Source organism: Natator depressus, chromosome 1, assembly GCF_965152275.1.
Source record: "Natator depressus isolate rNatDep1 chromosome 1, rNatDep2.hap1, whole genome shotgun sequence".
Taxonomy (NCBI): domain Eukaryota; kingdom Metazoa; phylum Chordata; order Testudines; family Cheloniidae; genus Natator; species Natator depressus.
The window spans coordinates 267,132,367-267,151,396 of NC_134234.1; the positions used below are offsets into that span (position 1 = coordinate 267,132,367).

The 19,030-nt window shown below is 39.1% G+C and overlaps 1 protein-coding gene across 2 annotated transcripts in view; it reads right to left on the reverse strand.

The window, feature by feature from the left end:
• Positions 1-3,567: 3,567 nt before the first annotated feature.
• Positions 3,568-19,030, reverse strand: part of NUDT4 (nudix hydrolase 4) — a 53,469-nt gene continuing 38,006 nt past the window's right edge. Inside the window, exons 3-5 of one of the 2 annotated variants that reach the window (XM_074941911.1) lie at positions 17,228-17,272; positions 10,813-10,897; positions 3,568-7,451 (exon numbers count right to left, since the gene is read on the reverse strand). In XM_074941911.1, the coding sequence (XP_074798012.1) occupies positions 7,249-7,451; positions 10,813-10,897; positions 17,228-17,272 (333 nt within the window). In that variant the 3' untranslated portion in view covers positions 3,568-7,248. Of the gene's footprint in view, positions 7,452-10,812; positions 10,901-17,227; positions 17,273-19,030 lie in introns of both variants that reach the window. The other variant, XM_074941910.1, reaches the window with a different exon arrangement.

Genomic DNA, 19,030 nt, shown 5'->3' on the forward strand with positions numbered 1-19,030 from the left:
ATTTTTAAGCCCTCCATAACTCTTGTTTTCCATTTGCTGCTGCTGCTTTGTAGTGGGAAGAAAAGTAAACCATTCTGTCCAAAACCTCTCGGACAAAGGTTAAACTGTTCCCTTGGTCTTGAAAGGTTATTTTCTGGTTTCTTGCACAATATAGGAGTTTTGAATGCTTTGGAAGTGTAATTAAACGATCCAGCCAACATTCCTAATTGCCTAATGTAAAAATACATGCATAAAACACTGAGGTGTTAATACAACTGCATAAGTCCACCAGAGGTAATGAACTTCAGGGCATAAATCCTACTCATGCTATCAAAATGTTCAAGATTTTCCTAGTGACCACTTAATAATTCTGTAGTGAAGTGGCACACAATAGCTAAATTGCTTTATTCCTGATGTTTGCTGCATCATCTATAGTAAGTAGCAGCCTGGAGGTGAGTGGAATGAGTAATGAGGGCTGCTTTACTTTTTCCAAGCACTGACCAAACATGAAGTATGTGTTGTGACTGTAAGAGGTGGACTAAAAGTCTAACTAGTTTAGCAAAACACAATTACTCAGGTAACATGCACTAGTAAAGGAAAATAATAATATACCTGAGTTAACTAAACTGGTATACCTAGATCTGTTTGTTGGCAAGAAGCTGTCAATTTGACTAGCCCTAGAACATCAGATACTAGAGGAGACACATTCACATTAAAGAGAAAGTTGAGGGATTAATTTATGCAAATTTGTATTTATAAAGCACCCTTTGCCTAAAGAAGAGGTTCGCACATGACATGAAAACATGGTTGGTTGTGTGATAAATAAGACATCACTGGAAGATTGGTCACATATGGGTCTTTAGTTGTGGTTGCAGCACCTGCAGAAGCATTCCTGCTATGCAGTGCTCCAGAACTTGCATTTTAAAACAAGTTTCTTGCCTCTAAGGTTGTGGAAAAATTGTAAAGTGATGTACCTTCCTAAGGCTGCAGATGCAACCCAGTGCAACAAGCAGGCTGGTTTAACTATATGCAGCATATTGATACCGGTTTAGATGTTGCAGTGTAATAGCAGGCACACCCAGCTAATTTGCTTCTCTGTGATGGGTTTCAACTGCTGCATCTCCAACCAGGAGGAAGGGAGCAGGCCCGAGAGCAAGGGCTTGGTCACTTAGGTTAGCTGCACAGAACCCCCATCTTATGGGGCAAGACTTGACTAACTGAAGGTGACAAAGCTGGTATAAGGAAAAATGTTGGAACATTAACTGACTGGATGTAGGAGTTGAACCTAGCCCCTTAAACAAGTAGAAGCTGATTATACAACAGGTGTGTTCATAGCTTTGAATCTACTGCCTCAGCCACTGGCAGTGCAGTTCTTGGATTCCATTTCTTTTGACAAACATTTCCCCTTATGTAAAGACCAGGGAACAGGTGGGAAAACTGTCCTAAAAGGACAACTTGGCTATATAGCAAAAGTAGTTGAGATTGCAGTAACCAGGTTAATAGCCTACCTGCTGCTTTCTAAAGGTTAGACAGACTGTACCTGTCCTTTCCATTAGTGAGAGGTATTGAACACAGCTTATGTCCTTGAACAAATGTGGCAGAATGGTACATATTACCTCCAAAAAATGCAGATGCCCCAGCTGACAGTTTTAGAGAAGATGATAGCTGTTCTCCTCCTGCCTCCAGTAAGTACTCTGCACTTCCACTGCACTCAGTAGGGGACTACACAGTGGAAATCTGGCTTTATGCCTGTGAGGTATATAACATCCTTACACAGGGATAGCACTTAAGACCTCTTGGTGCCTCTCACCTCTAAGGTATACCTAATTTCAATTGTGTTGCTGAAGCAGCCCTCAAAAGAGTAAGGATGTAGTTTAGGGTCAGGGATGAGATGAAAACTACTGCTGGCCCACTCCTAGTTTATATCTATGCTGCTTTATCAGGTGCTGAGGTTAGATACATCAGACCAATTTGTGCCTGCAGGGTTGCTGAGCAAAGCCACCTCTGGCAATGCCACAGAGGCAAGCAGGAAAGTTGAGATCCCTGTTTGTCTTTTCTACATAAGGAGGCAGACAATCAAATACAAATGTAGGCCTCATCACTAGTACATACCAATTAAAAAAATGCTACAGCAGAGGACCAGCTGCCCAAACTGAGATAATACACCTTCATGTCTTAAGAGAGATACCTAGCCATAAATATCACATGTATGTAGGGGTTGTGTTTAAGCAGCAGCAACTGAAACAGGGTAGACTAGAATGCTCTCAGGCTTCCAATTTGCTTAGGTTACATGTAACCAAGCAGACCAAAGGGGCACAATGGCTGCTTAAGACCACTCTGACTAGCTGTTATTACAAGTCAACCAGAATCAAGGCCTTGTGTCAGAGCTTCAAACCCACACAGCAGATAGAGATGTTAAAATATACTCTTCTGTAACACTTCCAACACACACCATATGCACCCACTTATGTCAAAAAGTTCTCCAGCTTCAGTCTTGAGTGCAACAGGATTAACTGGTAGTGGTTTGTCAGTGAGAGCAGTAGGGAGGTGAACATTGCATGATACACAGCCAATCCTTGTCTTCTTTCATACTCCCAGCCCTGTCTATAGGAGATATGGGGGGCATACATGGGGGTAGAAGAGATGAGACACAAGAGGAAAAGGCAGTTGTCAGGATTGGGTTTTTTTGGGAGCAGCACTTTGACAGTAAATACAGACTGCCCTTGATCCCATCTTTCAGAATGGTACACAGAAACATGGTGCTTGAACCTCAGCCTCTGCAACTGGCTGTGACCTTTCTAGATGTTCTCCAACACTATTCCTTTTAGCCTAGGGCCTTCCTGCAGGAAAAGAGTGAAATGTTTTGGTGCTAGCCTCCATGGCTCTCTCAGAAAGTAGCATCACTGTTTGCTGGGTGTCCTACATGAGACATTTATCATATGGGAGGATGTGGGAGAAAGAATGAGTATGAAGCTTTGTTAAGATTCCCTCTCTAAGTAGGAACACATGCCATGATGGGGGAAGAGAACCTGCCCTTGAAAGCTGGCACTAAAAGACAAAGGAAGCTTCAAAACTGCTTTTCCTACAAAAGTCCTAAACAGTAGCACTAGTTTAGCTTGTCAACAAATGTCTACATGGTAGACAGGAGTAAGGAATATGACCAATCTGGCTGGAGCAGAGAGGTCTTGAACATTTACACACCCTAGTAATTAAATAGGTGGCCTGAAAACAGCTTAACTCAGCCAAGTTCTGTTTAAAAAGGTTTGTGGCTAGACAACTCCTACAGCACAGATCTGTAGAAGCAGAGTTTTATTTCTCAATTGCATTTGCACACCCACACTATTACCTGGACTATTCAGAACCCAACAAGAACACATGTGCATGACTGTCAGTTTTAGGCCACATTTACCATGTCTGAACTGGATCATGGAGAGGGCTAACCAAGGTTATAAAGATTCTTGATGGAGCTATATTTAAGCAGGCCTTAAACCCTTTTCAGATGGGGCATAAGCACTGTATATCAGCACTTTGCCATCACTGGTAAAACTAGTGCCTACCAAAAGATGACACCCACAGCACTAGTTCAGGTTTTATTTTGATATTTATCTCATATAAAAAGTCAAAATTCTTACATCAATCTTTAAAGAAAATCCATGCAAGCAGTTCAAAATGTTTATAACTTACATTACGGGGTTTTCCTTCAAATTTCTCTTCTGAGAACCAAGTTGATAAACAGACCAACTAGATTTTTCCTTTTGATTTTCTCCACAGTGACTTGTCAACAGGCCAACTTTGGGCAAAGTTAGTGTGCAATAAATCACCAAATTATGCTTTTCACTTTAACAGCCTCTGTGCAATACACTTGATACTTTTGCAGTGTTAAAACATCCATTTTCAAGTAGGTATTTATTGTAACAAAACTTCCATTTCAGGTGGAGCTGAAGCTATTTCCATTGGCAATACCTATCACATTTATTTTATCTTAGATCATGATTATCCCAAACCATGGCTGCTACAGGAAAACCATTGATGCAAATCAGATTCCTTTTTCTGTTCACATAGCCAGGCAAGCCTCAGAGCTGCCAGCAGCTCACTTTTTTTGGAGGGGGGATTAAAAATGTAAATTCAGTCCTATTTGCACAAATAATGCACCACAATAAGCCATAAAACCACCACTAGTTTACTTCATAAACCAAACTGGAAGCCTTTGTAAGAATGTGAGGAAACTACTAGCAGCAACATGCTTCTATATTTAATCTTGACAGCAGGAACTGATGCAAAATTTTATCTGTCTTATCCCAAGTTTTACACCATCCATTTCTGTAGAATTTAACTTTAGTGTTCACTGACTCTTAAAAGACTCAAACATACAAAAGGAATTTGCTAGAATAGTTTCCTGTAGCATACTTAAAGCAACAGCCTGCACAGTATTGTCCGTTTACCTTTACTGTCACATACTGCAAAGTTCTGTGAATAGAAAAGCATAGGAAATCAAATTGAACAATATGGGGCTTCATTTTGAAAGCTGCATAGAGACTGAAGAGATCTGTACAATGAATGGCATTTAAGAATTCAAGTGGCACTATTAACAGTCCAAATGTGTGCAACCAAAATATTAAAATATTTATAGGCAATCAGTTTGTTAGCAACAGCAATTCTGTACATTTTTACACCATTATCAAATACAGAGAGCTACAAAGAAAGATCATGCATTACCACTAATATCTTATACAAGTATGGGTTTTCTTTTAATTCCAGGAGTCTGAAATGGTTTTGAGATAGAAGCAGTTATGAACTAGAAGCCAAGTAACTACTTTGGACTTTTGTAGGTAGTTTCATGGATTTTGTACAATCAAAAGAAACTTCTCAAAAGGCTAATAGTTATGAGCTCAGTTTAATGTGTTAATGACTACTGCACAAAAATGAGTGTCAATGTACACGACTGAAACATTAAATGGTTCACTGTTTCAAATAGTGAGACTAGATCAACTTAATGACATTTCTATTACCATTAAACCATTCTCTGTCATAGTACATTAGACATTCTTTTCAAAGCACCTGACTTCAGCTCTCTAGATGTTTTAGTTAGTAAGTCTCTCCAATTTTGTAAGCCCTTCAATCAGGACAAAAGCTAGGCAATGTTGGTGGTGTTTAGATCAGAAGAATTAAAATGGGTTTAAAATCTCATGAATTGTTGAGATTTTGGCCCTCAAATACCTGAAGTCTCATGAGATCAACTGTTCATGATGATCCCACCATTTTGTGGTGCATCTGAACTATAAATAAAAGACATGCCTGCTCTTCCCGTTTTAGAAGTGACCTGGAACTAGAACCATAGGGCTACTGCTAATCTAGGGATTTAAAAAACACCCCACCTCAAAGTTCAGGCGGCTTCTGTTTTGTGGCTCATGTTCAGGGCATCTCTAATCAGTAGTACTTATGGCCTCTTCAAAGAGCAGTTTACATGAGGTGAAACCTCTAAAACATTACTATCCATGGTTTAAATGCATTTATATATGGCACAAAGATCTCATTTTTCAAAAAGGATCACTTGTGGCACCAATATTTTCCTAAAAAAGTGTAACAGCACGCAAAAGTTTAATTTATAGCAGCATTGTACACAATTTGTGCTAAAAAAGTAGAAGTTGTGTATTGAGTAACAAAATGTTTAAATTACATTTACTTTTCATTTTACACTCACTATTTACCAGTTGGACTATTTACAAAGGGTTCAAATGCTATGTAAAAGAATGAGTTTACCCAAAACAGCCTTCACAAGACACGTTTACCACAACCTCAGTTTTGGCTTGCTGCCCAGAAAGAAGAGGAGATCGAATTAATATTTAGATCCTACAAATTCCAAAAGTTAAGTATCTGCATGAGCTAGGTGGCATTCTTTGTAGAAAACTGTCTTAATGGCACAGTGGCAAGAACATGTTTGGGACCCATGTTCAGTTTCCATCCTTTTTTGGTTGACAGGTACAGGGGGGGAAATGGTAATTATGACAGGATGCTGTCCCAAGTTTATTCCAGCTAAGTTGTAGCATTAGCTCTACTTTCACGTCAGAGAGCAAAAACAGTTATTTTGAATGATCAAAAATATTTCTGAAGTATTACAACTTTAATTGGGATATCCAGCACAGTCATTAATAAGGTAATGAAAATTTTGGTACATCTGAAATGTTAATACCAGCCCTTTCTGCTCCTAGTCCAAAGTGCCATTTCCTCTTGATCACTAGTTTGCTAACAGACTTAGACCTAGCCATGTTGTTCCCTTATAGGTATAATTTTCTTCCAAACCCTGTACTTTATTCTTATATGCCACAGAAGCTACAAGAGACACAAAACTGGAAGAAACTGATGCTATTTCTTTACTAATTGAACAATCCTAGAAAACTATGGGATCGCATCATCAGCAAAATGAATGCTAGGATATCGGAGGAAGGCAACACTTAATCATTGGGGGGGTGGGGGTGGGGAAAGAGAGATCAGCAGCATGTTTTCAGTTTTCATGTACCTCTTTCTACAATTATGAATTTCTTGTGTATTTGGCCAAGTACTACAAAAAAAGTCTTAGAACAGCTTTCAGAATTGTAACAACAGAGCATCAATGGTTGAGCCTCTTTTCCGAATCTTTGCTCAAGCTGACTACATTTTGTATGTTAAGTTTCCATAGGTCCAGGTAACAGGGGGGAAAACATTGCTTGATGACTGAATCCTTTGCTGTGATTGGCTGGATGTATTTAGTGCTTTATTGTAGTCATGCTTATGTAATCTAAGCTGAATAGCATGCTCAGTTTCCCAGATAGTGGTAGTATTTTAGAGGTCGTCTAGCACTTTAATTGTACACTTTGAGTGGAAGTTTAAGAGAAACTTCACTGCCATTTGTTCAAGAATTTTCCCGCTAAACTTTTTTTTTTTTTTTTTTTTTTTTTTTAAGACTACCTGACTAAAAACATTTAAACCAAAATCTGGAATAAGTTCCACTTAACCCAGATGTTTGTTATTTTAGCAGATGTGTAAATTTATATATTGATAGTTTTTAAAAAATGGCCAGTTAAGGCATCTTAAAAAATTCCATATATGGCTTTAGTTTGCTGAAATACTATTTTACATTGCTAAAAGGGAAAAAGTCGGTGTCTGAATGTTATGATGTATTCACACATTTTGCTGAGGACTGATAGTCAAAGGTGTCTGCATGTGAACACAGAGACATTCCCCCACCCCCCACCTTGTGATGGTGCATGAGTAAAAAGGTAATCCAAATTTTTATCTCACAGTAGAGGGCAACCCAGAAGTCTGTGCAGAAGTGACATATAAGGAGTTGTTATCAGGAAGATTGGGGACCACAGAATTCCCATTGGTTGGGGAGCAGCCCAGTTTCAGTTTTTCCAGGTATTCCGCATGAACAGGCTTATGACACTGGAGAACCTTGATAGCATCTTCTACTTTAAACCATTCTCTTTTCCTTCCTGAAGGAGTAATTTACAATCAAAGAAAAATATGTTACAAACAAGTTTCAATAGCAGTTCAGCTACAACAGCCAGTTCCAAAAACTCCAGGTCCAAAAACTTAAAAGTGCAAAGCAAAAATACGAACTGAATTAAGATCATGCATCCTCCCCACAAGTGTAAGTGGGGGTAGCATGTAACACAGGAGTAACACCTGAGCAGCAGAGGAAAGGTGGTCTTTGTGCCTCCCCCTCTTTAGGGTATAGAGTTCTAAAAAGGTTTGTTTTCCCTTGTTTCTTTACATTGGAAATCCAGGTTGTCTGTGCTCTGGTAGACTGACAACTGGAGAATGGGAAAGTGACATCAAGAGAAAGTTGGACAACAAAGATTTAGTCAAATTTATCTTGTTCATTGAAACTAAATAGATGATAACAAAACGTTTTAGACACAGGGTCTCTTTTGTAGAGATCCTATAGCTACTCTATCCAGTCCATCAGTTTATGCAGAATCCATGCTCTTTAAAACAAACACATCTAGTCCTAATGGCTGGGAACAGGAACAGACGGATTCATGGTTGGCTTCTTTATGGCATAGGGCATGTATACACAAACTCCTCCTGAATAACTGTGTGTGAACACTTATGAAAGCAGTGCCTTTTTCCAAAGTAGCATAATCCACTTTAAGTGTTCATGCCTGAAGTTATTCTGGAATAGCTATTTCACTTTAAACATACCAGAGGGAACATTATTCATTATTATTATTATTATGCATTATTAATCTGCCTTCAAGATGACAGAGGGGTAGTAAGTTTAACATCGGACATTTGTCAGACGATCGATTAGTAGCAGAACTCCAGGCACTGGTAATAGATAAGGAAAAACAGGCAACTCCTGAGGAATACTTCCAGGAATACCTCCAGCCAATGAGAACAGAGCAACCTGGAAGTTTGCTGAAGCAACCCCTTTAAGTTGCTAAAATGCTCTTAAAGCTCATGTCTCAGCTGATCAGACTAATTGAAGCCATCTAAAGCACAGCTGTTAAGAAGTGTGTCCTTTAAGGAATATTTTAAAAATATTTGAATTAGTTAAGTATAAGTTATTCCATTTTGTTTTTCAAATATATTGACAAAAAGTTGTCAGTATTTCTTTACCATTTGTATTTGAAGATATGTTTGTATACCAGACTCGAACCACAAACCCAATCCTCTTCCACTAAAACTGCAAAAATGTTGCTACTGTATCCTGAAATCAATGTGTTCCTTCCTGGTTCATGAAGGGTATCCCAAAATGAAAAACTCGTATTCATTTTAACCCATATAATCTTATTTGATACCACAAAATACATGATTGTGATACCTTTAATGATCCAGAAAGTACCATAACGCACTAAAGCAGAGGTTCCCAAACTTTTGTGTACCCCATTCCAGATCTACTAGCTGCCTGCATACCCCTACCCCACTGTCTTAAGCCATCTGTCCATATTTCACTGTTACATACAGATATAGTTATAGTGTGATGTATAGAACTGAAAAAACCCTTTAAGTTCTGAGCTCAGTACACTGGACAGTTGTTGGGCAACTGAACCCGCACTGTATAGTGATTGGAGGTGAGGTCTCTGTACGTCAGCATCTGTGTTTTCATTGGTATATCTTGAAGTAAATTAAACTACCATATTTTATATAACAAACGTTCAGCGTTTTAAAGCTTCATTTGAGTAGCCTACTATGAAAATGCAATAAATAAAATCCACCATTGCACAATTTCTCCCACATACCCCCCAGAGATGACTTCCATATCCCTGGGGGTACAGTTATCACAGTTTGGAAACCCTTGCACTAAAGGTGTTTTTTTTTTTTTTTTTTTTAAAGGAGTTATTTCTGCACTGAAAACATGAAAAATCTGTTAATTCCATTTTCTGTACAACTTGCATTACATATATTGCACTGCTATTGTAATTTTTAAAACATTCTTTTAAAGGGAAACAGTCATGACTGACATACCACTTGATAGCAAAAAAAAACTCTATTCTATAATTTATAGTATTCTGTTAAAGTATTAAAATTCCAGTTCCTGAAATGGGAAAGCCATCAACTAACCAAGGATACTGTTTTGGTGCAGATTCCTTTGTGATCCATCAGATAACTGACCAACATACTGCTCAATGAGTGCAACATGTTAATATTTAGGTAAAGCCATATGGAAGGCAGACTAAATAGTTAGGGATCTCTGTAACTGATTAACTTTAGCAAAAGGGTAGAGTCATGTGATACATTTCAAAAAAATGCTGTTTAACTAGACTGACTACATCAGTGGTTCTCAATCTGCGGCTCATGGGCCGCTTACTGTCCAATCAGCACATAGCTGCAGCCCATATGATGGCCTCAGGGCCATACAGGTAGTACACATTGTGTGAATTCAGCCCACATAATACAGGGAACTGCATATGCAGCCCACAATGGTAAATGGTTTGATAACCACTGGACTAGATACTCTATGCGTCTAAACTTAGCAGGCTTTAGCCAGTAAACATAACTTGTGTCTAAGGTTAAAATTTTCTCACGGTTATTTTTTTACTAAAAGTCAGACAGGTTGTAGGCAAACAAAACTTCACAGAAGCCTGCGACCTGTCCGTGACTTTTACTAAAAATAATTGGGGGGAGAGGTGTGTGAGACCAGAGCCCAAGCAGGGGGAAGAGAGCCCAGGCCCCACTGCGGGAGGGGGAACCAGTGGCTCCAAGTACCCCACTGCTGGCTGAGAGCTCTGGCCCTGCCGCCCTGAGCCTGAAGTGGAAAATGTCACAGAGGTCTCAAAGTTACGGAACCTGTGACTTCCATGATTTAATCTTATCCTTACTTATGACTAATACTGGCATTGCTCAAGAGCTAGGGAAGTGATGAAGTATAAGTTTGACTAAAAGCTAGTCAAAGTTTTTCATTAAAGTTTGATAATGGCCTTTTCATTGTTTTCTTATGGAAATCAATACATCTTTCTTTCTGTTTTCTGGAAAGAAATTGAAAATTTTTCAACAAAAAGCAACAATCTGCTACAAATAGTTTTCCATAAAACACACCCATTTTCTGAACACTTGCAATTACGACTAGACTAATTATGACTAGACAACTAGGAGTTCCAATTATGTCTAAAAAAGTTGCCGTTTTCCCCCATCTTATTGCTTTACAAGGCCTACTTCCTAGATTGTGTTACTTCTACATTGTATTTGAAGGTTAAGTTTTGTACAGTTGAGGAAAAACCATTTACAATCATTTCAGTTTTGCCACAGATTAGGGTTCTCTCCAGATTTAGAAAAGAATCCATTGTTGTGGGTTCTAGAAAATAAAATACACTTAAAGTTAGCACATAGCAAGGATAAAAACAAACTTGCCTATATTAACTGAATCCTCCCAGTCTTCCAATATTTCAGTCACCGTAAGAACATAAACGTAAGTTCTATGCTTCCGGTCTTGGTTCTGCTTGAATGTTAGAAATACACATTTCAATTCACAGTAATTTAGAAGTTATTTTTAAAGACATACACTTTTTAAAATTCATGTTCTTAAATTTACCTTAGATTAAAGTGTGCAATATATCTGCTAGACAACAAAACCAACTCTTATTTACTATATTTGATATGGTTATAAAATCCATCATAAGTCTTACTATTGCAGTAACACACACAAGAGTATTTAAAACTTTCATTTTCCCATCAAACAGGAAAGCCACCCCTAGTATTGAATAGAATCAAAATTGAAAGCATAGTGGATGCTATGGTGTGAAAACTGGATGATATTCATTTAGTTAACTCTCAAACATCTACACCTAGGAGAGAGTCCACGAAGGACCATCATGATCATCTAGTCTGACCACACGTATAATGGAGACTATAGAATTTCACTCAGCATAGGTGAAATTGACAAGGGTAAGTATCCTAGATTCATGAGCAAGATTGAATACTCTAATAATTAATACTGTATCTAGATCTGCCAATAGTAGGGTATGACTTAATGCTCCCTCTAATTTTTTCCACCCGTGTGGAATAATTTTTATGTACACCAAGATAATGTGCAGATGTGTGCTACCAGTAGAAACAAAAAACCTAGATTATTTTTTTTTTAAGTTATCATAGGGATAATTACTCCAGCCAGCACAGGTTAAGCATTTTAGAACTCACTAAAAATTAAATTTTAGTGTAAGAAATAAAAGTTATGAAAATGCATAGACCAGTCAAAACACTAAAATAACACACTTTGAAAGAATAAAATTACAGAGAATATATGTGCATTGCAGAAGTACCAAGAAGTAACAACAATACCACAAGTATGTACTGGGAGGTGAGTGTGACACAGACTGAGTGTGCCAGAGTGACAGACCGAGTGTGCTGGCTGCTGGAGAAGTTTGAGACACTGTGTGCTGTCTCCTTAAGGCACTCACTGAAGGCTCTCCTGCTCCTATCCTGAGCCATGTCCCCCCTCCCCTGCTCTGTAGAGATGGGGTATGGGGTGGGGACAGGGGGAATACCCTGCCATCGGCACCCCCTTTCCCCACTCCACCCCTCCCTGCACAGCCAGCAGGAGGGTCCCAGGAGCAGCTGCAAGAGCAATGTGGCTGCAAAGCAGCTGGGGGGAGGAGCACCTGAACACACAGCTACCAGATGTGTACAGCTCTGCTAATCAAGTGTGCAGAACTTGAATCACTCCTGGGCGGCTGCCCAACTGCACAGCTTAGAGGGAACACAGGTGACTGTACTATATAACAGAACGCTGCGTTCACCCTGGAGGTCTGACTGGTTAGCAGACCCCCCACTAACCTATTAGAAAGGGCCTCTTTCCTTCTTCCCTAGTCACCCAACAGCTTACAGTTATGGGTAACTCATGGACAATATCAAAGTAAGTACTGTTAACGGCTGCTCTTTGGGGAGCTCCAAAGCCAGTTTTGACAAGGTAGAACAGAGAAACAGATTGAGCATCAGAGACAGGAGGGTTTGTTGGGGAATTTTTAAGTTGGCGACTAGAACAAAACTGAACCATCTAACTTGGTATGTAGTGACATATGAGACTTCTGACTTCTCTATACTGGATGTTACTGTGTGGCAAGCCGAGGTGTGCATCTACAGTGTATTAGATTGCCATGCAGTACTGTCTCGTGCAGACATGCCCTAACTGTGCACATGTAGGCTGTTTTAAATAGTTTAATGTTTTGTTCTAATTACTAAATAACATTCTAAGAAGGTTGTTGGTCAACATCACAGTCAAATTCCTAAAACCCTGTTAGAGCTGCAGGCTAATAAGCAAGTAGTGTACCCAGATCCCAGTCTAAGGGTAGAAGAATTGAGAAATTCCACACAGGGACAGGTAAGGACAAGAGACCAAATACCTAAAGTGGGTAAACTCAGACTAAAAAGGGGTAAAAAAGGTGTAGTTAGCCATGTAACCGCAACAGTGGTAGAGGGAACTTCTGCAATTCAGTCAACTTAGTCCTCACAGTGTAGGCATCTTTATTGCTTTACCACTGGAGTCCAGCATGCCTGCCCAAAAACAACCTAACAAACTATTCAAATATGTCGCTTAACTCCTAGCTTTAAACCCTTCTCCTAAAAGAGGTTGTACTTAGTGGCTAGTTCCTTACCTTCTAGCTTTGCTTTAGAGATGAGGCATCACAAACTGCCTTCTATTTAAAAAGTTAACTATATTAGCTGGTAAGGAGCTCCATCCAATGTGCCCTAAAACTGAAGTCAGTTACCTAGGGGGAGTGAAGCTGTTTAAGGTGTGGCCATGCCTCCAGCTGACAAGCCAAATAAGGGATGAGTAACTAGACAGACATGGTACAGCTGTGTTACCTAGATCTGCATGCTAAATTGGTACCGCTGCGATCGATGCGGCAGCACCGATTTAGGAGGTTTCGTGAAGATGTGATAAGTTCATGGCAGAGTGCTTTCCTGTTGACTTCAGTGCTCCACCTCCTCGAAAATCTCCTGCTGACATAGCGCAGTGCAGACACCGCGCTAGGTCGATGTAAGCTACATTGCTTGAGGGGGTGATTTTTTCATATCCCTGAGCGACATAACTTACATCAACTTAAGCGGCAGTGTAGCCAGGCCTAGGAGTCCTATAGTGTTAGATGCAGCCTAAAAGAAATGCAAGGGCTACACTATGAAACAATCTGAGCAATAAAGTGGAAGCAACCAAAGAATAGAGGTACCAAAAAAAAAAAATCTTGGGTGTTCTCCATTGAGGGGGGATCCACAGGAATAGGCTGCCTGCAATTAGGCTAATCCAAATCTGACCACCTTTAGAGCATGCCACAAATCCTGAGTAAGATTTTGTACCAAAATGATATAGTTTGTGTATATAACCTATACAAGTTTAGGAAGAAAACAGCACAGAAGCTTCCAAAAAGTCTACCTATTAGGGATCTCATGCATATCTAGTTTACCTCTGAAATATTTGGATACTATGGCGACACTCACATGAACAGTGGCTGAACTTGGAGAAAATATTCACCAATGAGGCTGACCTCCAACATTTTATTGGTTTCTGGAAACCTACAGCTAAAGTAGATATGGCAGATGCAGTAATCTCACTGCCTCGCTCTACATGACTTGGGCATCAATCCATCAGTTCCACAGTATCCTCCTCAAGGGGTAAGAGTATTATACTGTTAAAGATGTTAGAGAAACAAGGTGGGTGAGGTAGCAGCTTTTACTGGACCAACTTCTGTTGGTGTCATTTGACATGGAATGTGGAAGAGGTATTTTAAGTATGGGAGACAGATTTTTGCCATTTCCAAAGATGGAAGTGTATCCCTGGGCCATTTATGTTTTAGCTGATTCAAAGTTTGTCGTTCAGCCTGTGAGTAGGATAAAATGCTTTTTTTTTTAGTCTGTTCACTGGCAGATTGCTGCTCTAGATAAACTCCACCTAATATTTGATTCAGAACTTTTGTACTCTGAGTGCCTATCCTTGATGTATTTCATACCACCACATAAAAAATAGTATGTCTCTACTAGGACTGCCATTTACAATCCAAGGGAGGAAGAAAATTTCAAGCCATCTGGGTTTTCAAAGTGGAAAGAAAAAATTAGGAATGCGAGTACTCAGACATCATTTAGCCACTGAAGCCATATTTTCTCTCAGATGGTATATGAAGCCATATCTTTTAACTCATGTCTTAAAACTAAACATCTGACAATCAAGTGAATTTGTTTTAATTTTATTTCTAGTTTTTAATCTGTTGATGATTCATAACAGTTCAACATAAAGTCTGACAGTCACATGACTGGAAATTTTGAAACAGGGTATCATCAGCCTATGGGACTGACTGCTGCACAATATGGAAAACAGACAAGAGCCGGATTAAAATAAAAGCACTTGTAGTTTAACTGGGCTAAGAGTTACTCTGAACATCAGTACTATACATCCAAGCTTACTATCAGCTCTCTCAAGGAATTTCTGCTCTGCATGGTATAGCATATCGAAGTATGCAGGTATATTATCTTTGTCTTCCTCTGAGGCAGCTACAGGTTTCTAAACACTTGTTAGGACTCCAGTTCAGACACTTGTGCAACAGTTGACATAACCATCTAAAATAGAGCTACATTCACTGCACTGCCTGGTGTGTTATGTCATCAGCTAAGCTACTATCTGAGAATCAGACCCTGAGAGGCATAGTTTGGGGAGGTAAATAAGGTGGAAACTGAGAACTATTTTCAGGGTCTATGTAAAATAAGATTTGTAATTTTTAATCTATTCTTTAACAATCTGTAATCCTAAACATTAATTTTCTTTAAAGCAGCAATGCTATACTGAGACTATTTTCTTGTTGACGAATTTCATCTCTTTTTACTTACTCCAATTTAGTTTAAGATCACACCACTTATTTTTCATACTGGCAATGAGTTCAAGTGCATGTGTTAGATTTCAGCCATGAAATAATGGTAAAATTATCACTTTAGAACCTTTTGTAGTAGATGTAACTCACCTCTACCTTTCCTTATAACTTAATTTCCTGTGCCAGACAGCATCTGTTAGCTTATATGTAACACCTTCTCCTAATAAAACAGTTTTCATACAGTGGCCAGTCAATGCAATGCGTTCAACTTTATTTTGTATAGCATTCCTTTTCCAGGACAGCCTGGCATCATTTAATAGATCCCACCACACACTTAAGTGGCGCTTCAGGTGCATATTGTATTATGTATTAAATTGGACCATAAACTATTTTAGTTATTTTGGCATTGTTAATATAAGCCATTTATTCATAAGTACCTGGAAAGGCTTTTATATGGGAGATATAATTAACACATCTACTCAAGGTTTGCTTTGATTGTGGAGCAGGAGACGACTCCACTTGTCTCTGAAACTATTGATGTAGTACTCTTTTCAAGGAATAAAGAACAATGTCTGGCCTGCTACTGTTGCAATCAACATTTAAAATAACTATAGAAAAAATTAGAGGTTTTATTCCCCAATTCTTTGTGAGCATTTGACATTACTTTGTATCAGTTCCCCCATTTGTGTGGGTCTGTCACAAAGCATCAGGGGAAACATTTAAAAAAAAAAAAAAAGGATAATATAGTGACTGTCAAACCACAAAAACTGGAAGATGCAGTTGTACCACCAGAAGCTAAAAAGTAACTCAAGCGGACTAGATTGGGTCCCTTTGTCACCCACACTTGAAGGGAAAAGGAATTCGTTCTCTTTTTGCCCGATTTTTAGAATTGATTTATGAAATCTCCAAGATACTAAGAATGTTTAATCTTATCTTGCCTGAAGCCAAAAGTAAAACCAAGGAAATGGACTGAAAGCTCTCAGAGACCTTAAAAGGACTAGGTATTGAATCTGAGTTTTCCCCACTTTTTTTTTTTTTTTGGGGGGGGGGGGGGGTCTTTCATATGAAGCACCAGAGATGGCCACAGCTGGAGAAGGGACACTGGATGGTATTGACCAGTGGTCTAAGGTGGTAGCCATTCTCTCGGGTCTTGCTCAACAACTAACTGATGCCCATATTCGGATCAGGAAGGAATTCCCCCCCCCCCCCCAGCAGTGACTAGTTTTTCTGGTTTAACTGCCCCCCCCCCCCAAACAAAAACAAAACAAAAAAACACAACCACCTTCCCTGCAGCATGGGACTAGTCACTTGCTAGAATCACCTGGATGTCTCATTCTCTGATTTCAGAGGCTTCAGGCACTGGTTCACCTCAGTCTCTCCTGTTCTATGTGGCATACAACAGAGAAGTCTTACAACGGCAGTAATACTTTGGTTTAATTCCAGTGGGCTTTAGTGTGCAGGTGCTTGGGTAGTGTTCAGTGACCCGTGATATACTGGTGGTCAGACCAGATAATCTAGTGGTCTTTTCTGGGCTTAAGATCTTTGGCTATTTTAGAAAGTTGGGTTTTGAACAAAATGTTTAGTCTGAATTAAAAAGCCTCTCCCCGCTCAGTCTGGTTTCACTTTTTTGGTTTCCAAGTGTCAAACCTATATTAGTTCTTCAGATATCCATACATTTCTTCCCAGAAAATAGGGAAAAGAACACCAGAATTTCTAACATCTTGAAGACTTTCTACTTTCCAGGCCCTACACATTAGAGAAGCAAAACAGCACAAGCCCATTTCCCCTCCTCCTTTTCCAACCATGTTTAAATCTACTTTGGAAGATTAAAACAAGTAACATTTATTTTCTTCGAGAACTTCTAATCTGGTACTACTGCATAGATGTCGGTTTCACCAGCCTATCTACTTGCAGTCAACACATCTGTAGTTAGGTATGTGGGGGTTTTTTTGTTTTGTTTTTAAATAGCTCACCTCAAATATCCCCAGCAGTCTGCCTAGTTTTCCCTTTACTCCAGCCTATGGGGGAAAAAAAAAAAAAAAGAAGAAAGCGTTATCATATCAGTTTTTTTAGTTCAAAGCTGAAGTCTGACTTGTGCTTTTGTAATGGAGTTGTTACAAGCCATATAAAAGTGGATTACAGAGTTTTATTAGAAGATACTGTAGAATATTAGTTCATAGAGAAATTTTACCTAGACACCATTATATTACTTCAAAATGACCCCAAACTCTCTGGCATCTGAATATGCTTGTGGTGCAACAAATTTGCGTATTCAATAATTTGTGGGCCTAATAGGAATAGGAAGGTACATATCTGATTTTATTGACGTAAGGTGGTGTGCAAGAGTATATTAGCACCAAAGTGCAGAGAACAAAGAATAGCTTAACTCACATATGCATCTGAACCTAAATGTTATTTTATTTGCCATGTTCCTCGTAAGCTTACACATTAATAAGAAACCAAATGGATACAGTGAGCTAAGGTGAGTAGAATGAAATAAATGAAAGTATTAGAGGCATAATTTACTGAGGTTGAGTAATAAATTAAAACTAAAGAACTAACAGAAACCCCTTTAACAGGTCAATAGTCATTCCATAAGTAGAAGTCCAGCCAGTGATGTCTGAGAACATTGACCTAGCTACCACCTCTTGAGGGGTTGGATTTACTAGTGATAGAAAAACCCTGTCATTGTAGTGAGTGTCTACGCTACAGCAGCGTAGCTGCAGCGCCACATCTGTCCTGCTGTAGCGGCTTGTCGTGTAGTCATACCCTCAACGAAAACAGCAGTGAGCCATCTGTTGAGCATACTTACTAAATAATCCTTTGTATACCACTGAACAACACAGCGGAGATTCAGAATATTTACCACCCTATGTAATTCATTGGAGGTCCCTGTGTCTATTGTAACTTCAGATGGAATTTCTCTGGTTGTTCTGCTGAGGTGCAGCGGCCCAGACGTTCTTATTTGACCAGTCTACTCTCCTAGTGTATAAGTAAAACTTGGCAATTTAGTAAATTGCCTGAAATACAGACTTGTATTTTTAACCATACCCTTTTTAGCATGTGTCAATTCTAAACTTTATTGTACAAGATCAGAAGTATTCATTTTTTCTTCTTTCCAGAAGTTGTGTCTTGCCACTCCTAGAATCCGAAGCCTGAAAGAACCAGCTATTCTGTAGTAAAAATGACAGTTTACTGGAAGTAAAGTTAATGGAGAGTGTGGCTACAGTTAAGGCAAATAAAGGAAACCTGTTGATTCTCTTCTGTAACTGTACCAAGACAAAAATGATAGGCAGTGGGTGTCATTTGAGAAAGTCAGAAAAAAAGAGTCATGCAATTGGAATTCCATAGAATGGTTCAGTGAACTGAGAAAATTGTGTCATTCCAGAAGCTACCCTACTGACAACTTTTTTAGTATATAGTTAGGTTATGTTTAATCTGACCCAGAAAAGCTTTAAGTAAATTGATTTGTTCTGCTTGCTTGCTTTTCAACTTTGTCCTGATTCTAAAGCACCCTAGTCTGACAGACCATGTTAAATTGGGTTCCAGAAGTCTGGCAGAGTTAGCTTAGTGCACTTCACTACAAATACACCAGTATGGCTCCTCCCTACCTCAAAAGCCACAGGGACTTTTCTACAAAATCAGTTAAAATCGGTACGAAGTATTCAACTGCTTAGAGCAGTGGTTCTCAACCTATTTATAATTGTGGGGTGCATGTTACCTGGGCCACAGGTTGAAAACCACAGATTCCTCCCCTCTACCCGCACCTCCCACCC